The 7,500-nt window shown below is 38.0% G+C and overlaps 1 protein-coding gene across 1 annotated transcript in view; it reads left to right on the plus strand.

Annotated features, from left to right (window-relative positions):
- The window catches only part of LOC143040958 (uncharacterized), an 899,567-nt gene extending 897,223 nt beyond the window's left edge, over positions 1 to 2,344 (plus strand). Inside the window, exons 6-7 of the mRNA XM_076212392.1 lie at positions 2,052 to 2,113; positions 2,341 to 2,344. Coding sequence (XP_076068507.1) covers positions 2,052 to 2,113; positions 2,341 to 2,344 — 66 coding nt within the window. The remainder of the gene's footprint in view (positions 1 to 2,051; positions 2,114 to 2,340) is intronic.
- The last annotated feature ends 5,156 nt before the right edge of the window (positions 2,345 to 7,500 follow it).

Consider the following 7,500-nt stretch of genomic DNA (forward strand, 5'->3'; position numbering starts at 1 on the left):
ATGGACTGGACCATGCTGGTATATAAAAAGTGTACATAATTTATTTTGTATTAGCAGAATGCCAACGTCGGAGTAAATAGACACGTTGAAAATGTGTTTTAATGCTGAAGCAAGTATGGCTAAGTCAGTTTGTTTACATACATGAATTAACTATCCTGTGTATGAAAATAACAAAGAAAAGTCAAAGATCTGAACTTTTAATTTGCTGACTGTTCTTTCTCATGAAAATTGAAAATATCTCATTTCTGTTTTCTCTGCCATCGAATTCCACCTTCTCCAAATCATTTGTGTTATGTATCCAGATATGTTCTTAGGTATATACTCTTGTTATGTCCTGTTCTCTCTGCTGCAGGCTTCATCAAGAACATAATTGTTATTTCATCGGGTTGGTTGGTTGTTGTTGTTCTTGTTCTTCTTGTTCTTCTTCTTCTTCTTCTTTTTCTTCTACTTTTTTCTTCTTCTTTTTCTTCTTTTTTCTTCTTCTTTTTCTCCCTCTTCTTCTTCTTCTTCTTCTTCTTCTTCTTCTTCTTCTTCTTCTTCTTCTTCTTCTTCTTCTTCTTTTCTTTTTCTTTCTCCTTTTCTTATTCTTTTTCATCTTCATCTTCTTTTCCTTCCTCTTTTTTCTTATTCTTTTTATCTTCTTTTTTTCTTCTTCCTCTTTCTCTTCTTCTTTTCTTCTTCTTCTTCTTCTTCTTCTTCTTCTTCTTCTTCCTTTTCATCTCCATCTTCATCTTCTCCTTGGTATTCTTATTGCCATTCATTTTCTTCTTTTTCATCTTATTCTTAGGTTTGACCTAGTACCAGGTATACAAGACATATGCACCAATCTTGTGCATGTGAAACATCTCAGGTTATGATCACAAAGCTTTCTCTCAGTGTCTTAGTTTTTCGCAGCTTAATACCAAGAAGAACATTGTTACGTTACTACCATTCTTGAGCAACCTGAATTTAAAATTCAGTGAGATCCTTCTATTATCCCAATGTATTAGCAAACAAAATTCCAATTGGTGTATGCCTACAAATGTATCCGACGATTATCTTTGTATTTAAAAGTATTCAAAAGATGATAATAGCGTCTTGTGCTGCCACCTCGATGAACTGTAGCGACTTGATTTGATTGATGTGTTTGTAAGAATGGTCCTTTATAGTCTTTGCGCCCCAACGAGTCCGTTCAGGGTGTCACAATTCGTGATTTCCTGCTAGCCATTCTGCCAAGTCAACCGTAATACATGCTTATCTCATATTTCCCATCTAAGTGCTATTTGATCTTTCTTTTATATTCTGTATACAGTAAAAGAAGCTAATATACTGTGAGTATTACTTTTTAGGATTAAAACGATTTGAATCAATTCTATGTCTTTTATTTTCTGTATATAGTAAAAAGAGCTAATATACTGTGAGTATTACTTTTAAGGATTAAACGATTTGAATCAATTCTACGTCTTTTGTATTCTGTATATAGTAAAAAAAGCTAATATATTGTGAGTATTACTTTTTAGGATTAAAACTATTTGAATCAATTCTCTGTCTTTTATATTCTGTATACAGTGATAGAAGGTAATATACTGTATTATTTTTTAGGATTAAAACGATTTGAACCAATTTTATGTCTTTTATATTCTGTATATAGTAAAAGAAGCTTATATATTGTATCACTTTTTAGGATTATAACAACAGTTTGAATAAATTCTGTAACACGTGGCAACAGCGCCTTTTCTCTCCCATGATGCCACATCGAAGTGACACAGGGGGGAGACAACTGGGATGGGGTATAGGTAATCGTTGTTATAATCTTAAAAAAGTGATACTTATCGTACTCTACAGCTTCCTTTACTATATACAGAATATATAGAAAATTCAAATAACACATAGATAGGAAACAAGAATGAGAGGAAAGTGCTAAGGTTGTATGTCACTCCTTGGAGCAAACAGACTATATTAACGTTCATGATAGTAATCTCCATATCATCGTGGACATGAAGTTGGGTGTTATGTTACCGAGTTTGTTCCTTTCTAACCATACTTACCTGCTACCTTCTCTTTCTTTGCAGGCAACTGCTAACAAGGACATCAACCAGCAGCGAACGCGTCATGGAACGGCAGAGCTGAGCAGGTGAGTGGAGAAGCCGTACGCGTTTTAACCCGGGTTCGAGTCCAGTGGGCATTAGTGAGAGCCACTTGCCTCTTATCCTATGCTCAACTAGTGTTCATTAGGATGTTGTGACGTATGTATTCTAGGATATTATATCAGTTCGGAAGTGCAGTCAGATGATTTTATTCATGTCCTTGAATCTGACCGAAGACGGCTCCATATCTTAGATATATTCTGGCTGCCGGCAGGTGATTTTATTCACTTGGGTCTAACTCGTAACGCACATTTTCCTTTATCACGAGCTCTCTGCTCGTGAGTTGTACAATTGCTCTGGCTGCCGTCAGGCGATTTTATTCAATAGAGACACCCTCCCCCCCTTGCGCTTTAAAAAGATACACTGGAACTCAGTGATGCATCTTTATATATTTTGTTGCGTTTGACGTCAAAGCATTTTATTCGCTTAAGACGTGCGGGAAATGCGTTTGCTTAGAAGGTGGTGAGGAGTCTACGCCGGGAGGTGCTGAGTAGCTGCGGCCGAAGCCGTCACTTTTGCCCTCTTATGTCCTTTAAGGACTGTTGGTGTAAGTCACAGTCACTGCTGGAAATAGGAGATGAGTGCGGGATTCGAACCCACAAGGTCCAATTGGCACTACACAACGTTGGGACCCCAAACATGGGTGTTGTTTATGTTCTCTCTCTCTCTCCCTCTCTCTCTCTCTCTCTCTCTCTCTCTCTCTCTCTCTCTCTCTCTCTCTCTCTCTCTCTCTCTCTCTCTCTCTCTCTCTCTCTCTCTCTCTCTCTCTCTCTCTCTCTCTCTCGCTCTCCCTCTCTCTCTCTCTCTCTCTCTCTCTCTCTCTCTCTCTCTCTCTCTCTCTTTTTTCTTTTCTTTTTATCCGGGTATGTTATATGTCGTCTGACAGACACCATCTCTTCTGTGGAAAGATATCACCTCCAAGAGAATTTTTTCTTTTCTTTCTTTCACCCTCGTCTGAAGCAACAGAATCACAAAACGTTGAGGTATCACAGAGTTCCTTTAATATATGGAATTGAATCGTATTCCTTTCGCTATATGTTTTTGACTTTTCGCTTTTGTCGCAGTTGGGGGGGGATGGGGTGGATTTGGAGGCAAAGTTGGAGGTGGAGGAGGGAGGAGTTGTTGGAGGGAGGTGGAGGAGGAGAGGCTGACTTATAAGGGAACTCATTCTTTCCTTTTCTGGTTCTCAGCAATTCCGGTTATCTTTTTGTGTGTTGAAGGAAACAAAGTTCAGGTCATATGTGTTTTTTTTTTTTTTTTTCGTTTGCTGCGTTACCAACAGACCTTGAGGCTGTGGTCGCAGCTCTGGCTGTGTCTGTGGGTGGACAGACAGACCTTATAAGATCCAAAATGGCAGAGACAGAGTGGCGGGAACACGCACAGGTGCAGGAATGGTATCGCACATGCATATGCAAAAACAGAAGAAGCATTCTCACTTCCACTCTCTTTCTTTCTCTCTCTCTCTCTCTCTCTCTGTCTCCTTACTCTCTCTCTTTCCCTCTCTCTTACTCTCTCTCTCTCACTCTCTTTCTGTCTCTATCTCTCTCTCTCTTTCTGTCTCTCTTTCTCTCTCTCTCTTTCTCTCTCACTCACTCACTTTCTATATCTCTTTCTGTCTCTTTCTCTCTCTCTCTCTCTCTCTCTCTCTCTCTCTCTCTCTCACTCTCTCTCTCTCTGTCTCTCTCTCTCTCTCTCTCTCTCACGCACACAACAATAGTGTGTGCAAAAACTATACACGAATTTAAGAGCAAACTGGACACTGTGAGATACAAAGACGGGGCACCACGAGCATAGCTCCCCTTTCCATAAGATATAACTAGGTAAATACACACACACACACACACAGGTATAAAACGGATTAATATGAATACGTTAGGCCGGTTAGGGCGTACTGCTTTCCGGCAAGTGTGTCTGCCTTCCAGATACCATTAGGAGAAACGAACGTATGCTGGAGCTTCGGCTCCACCATCCACAGGTACTAATGCTCATAGTGCTGCAGCAATATCGATTAGACGGACTTCGTGACCCTTAGTGAGCACTACCGTTGCTTTCCTACCTCTCCTCCAGCACTTTCGACTTGTGAAGCCACAAACTGAAAGCTAGTAGGAGTTAGTGGATGGAGAGCGATTAGATTCGTTGTCTGAAGTGGTCTTCTGCATGAGGTTAAAGAACAGTAAATCATAAGCATAAGCCAACCTGAGACGCAGGCGATGCAACACAGAGCAGATTTCCTGTTGCTGAATTGAAGTACAGTTTGAATTTCTCTCTCCCTTGAAATGGTAAGGTAGTCCACCTAGAAGCATTTCAGGTGAGAAAGAAGTTCAAACTGTACTTCAGTTCAGCAAGAGGAAGTCTGCCCTTGGTCTGTGCTGTGTCGCCTGTGTCACCTGCGTCTCAGTTTGCGCTTTGGCTGAGTGTCGGTTACTTGACGAAAGGCGGACTGAAATCATTGCGTATTGCAAATGATTGCAGGATATGAACGAACCACTTTGCAACGCGGTATCAATAGAGATTCAACCTTTTCGTTCACACTGGCGCCAGGAGATGTTGTTCATGTGATGCCTAACCCTCTGATAGAAAGCTCGAAGATTGAGCAATCATGAAGCACATAAAGTTAACTGAGTAAAGCCATTGACACTGAGCTGGTTAGAACATCGTTTACTTAAATAGATTTTAACCTCCAATGCGTTAGCCAGAATAATATTTATAAAGTAAGTTGTCCCAGCAAAGAAAAGAGAAAAATTTCTGGATCACACGTTTATTAGAAAGGATGTCAGAGTTTACGTTGCCACTGTTTTTTTATTTTTTTTATTAGTTCTTCTTTTCGTTTTGATTCGTTTGATTTGGTTTGACTTTGTCTTGATTTATTTCATTTCATGGTTAATTTTATTTGATTTCTTTTTATGTTATTTTATTTTATTTAGTTATATATATATATATATATATATATATATATATATATATATATATATATATATATACATATATGAATTTCATGAGTACAAAAAGGCTGAGGAAGGCTTTCAAGTCCGGCCCTGTTTTTTCTTGATCAAGTTTATTAAAAAAAAGAGAAAAAAAAACACGAAGGTGAATTTTATTAATATAGAGATGCCCAGGAAAGTTAAAAGAAAAAAACAAGTATTTCGAGAGCGATAACTCAGACCAGATTGGGACATAATTTTTTATTAAATGGATGAAAGGATAGATAATGTCATCGAGATGAAATCTCGACAGAGATAAGCTTCATAGATGTTTAGGAGATACATTGGGGAATTCCCTGATAAGAAAAGAAAAATAAGTTGAAAGTGACGAGCAAGAATAGATTAAATTTTGGCTTTGAATAATATAGATGATATTAGGACAGGTTTGAGAGCGCAAACCTTCCTTAATTAACTTCATAATACACAAATTTCTTCTTCGTATTAAATAGATATTTGACTGCAAGAAATCGATCAGTTTCCAATATTTTTTTTAACAAATGAACGAAGCCCAAATGTAGTGTAAATGTTCAATGATTTTTTTTCACACACACACACACACACACACACACACACACACACACACACACACACACACACACACACACACACACACACACACACACACACACACACACACACACACACACACACACACACACACACACACACACACACACACACACACACACACACACACGCATATGTGTGTGTGTATATATATATATATATATTTTTTTTTTTTGCCAAGATAAGAATCCGTCAGTTTTTATATAAAAGAATTGAAATTCTTAATCAAACTTTCGAGTTTTTCTTTTTATCTATGTAATTCCTATTTTTGCACGCACTAGATAGGAGCGAAGACTACCAATTAGGTTTCTGAATATCTGTTTCAGTTAATGAACTTATCTGATGATTATATATGAAAAAATCGAGAATCTCGAGCAATGTTCATCTCTTGAACAAATTCTTGATATTTCTGATGAACAGATTGGCTACAGAGTTCATATGAAAGCGAGTATGTGTTTTTTTCTATTGATATCTATAAATGGAATGATATCAGGGTTATTAGATTTTATATATATGAGGATTGCAATGTGGGTTCGTCCTGTGTGTGGGAGGAGGATAGTTGAAGTTATTGTTATCATTGTTGTTATTGTTGTCTATTATTATTTTTGTTATTGTTACTTATTGTTATAATTCTTTTTTCTATTATCGTTATTTGTGTTATTATTACCATCATCATCATCGTTATCATCATCATCGTCGTCGTCCTCGTCCTCGTCCTCGTCATCATCATCATCATTATCATCATCATCATCATCGTCGTCGTTATCACCATTATCATCATCACCACCACCACCATCATCATCATCATCATCATCATCATCATCATCATCATCATCATCATCATCATCATCATCATCATCATCACCATCATCATCATCATCGTCATCGCCGCCTCCGCCCTGAAACGCGTTACCGAGCCTTAACCCAATGCTCTTTAACCAAGCTTAACTTACAGTTCATAACCCAAACTTTATGGGTCAGGATAACCAACACGTTAACCCTTTCAAAAAGGAGACGCCACGCTGTCAGTCAACCCCCCCCACCTCCTCCCACACCCTCCCTAATCCTCTTAGTTACATCGCCTATTTCAATTCAGAGGTTTCTCTCTCTCTCTCTCTCTCTCTCTCTCTCTCTCTCTCTATATATATATATATATATATATATATATATATATATATATCCCTTTCTTTCCCTCCCCCCTCTGTCTCTCTTATCTCTCTCTCTCTCTCTCTCTCTCTCTTTCCCTCTCTCTCTCTATCTCTCTCTCTCTCTCTCTCTCTCTCTCTTTCTCTTTCTCTGTGTGTGTGTGTGTGTTTGTGTGTCTTTGTGCAGCTAATGTCAGCCCCAGTGGTGCTCCCCACTCGCCAGCTGGTCCTCATCCAGTGCCGCTCCCCATCCAGCCAAACTGTGCAAATCTTGTTTACACAGTCAATCGTTCGGTCAAAAAAATGAATGCTACGATCTTTTATTCTATTTTGTTTTGTTCTATTCTATTTCATTGTCTTTTGTTAATCTTATTTTATTGTTTTTTATTATTATTTTTTATGGGAGGGGTTCTTTGTTAGTCTGTTTTTTTATGTTTTTTATTTATTTTTGTGTCTATTCTCAACGGGTTATCGTATTAAACTAACTTTTTACTTTTGTTTATTGTTTCCATATTCATTTTCTCTGTGTGAATTTCTACTCTGTTATTTCATTTCTATAAATCCGGCCTTTGTCGAAGGTTCGACTTAACTAATGGCAGACAAAAAATGAAATTTACAAGTTTAGGAGTGACGATACGTAATCACAAGTGATTAGTGTTATCCCTAATTAGGGGCTGCCCG

Source organism: Oratosquilla oratoria, chromosome 30 (genome assembly GCF_046742065.1).
Source record: "Oratosquilla oratoria isolate Oo_2021 chromosome 30, ASM4674206v1, whole genome shotgun sequence".
In the NCBI taxonomy this organism is placed as follows: Eukaryota; Metazoa; Arthropoda; class Malacostraca; order Stomatopoda; family Squillidae; genus Oratosquilla; species Oratosquilla oratoria.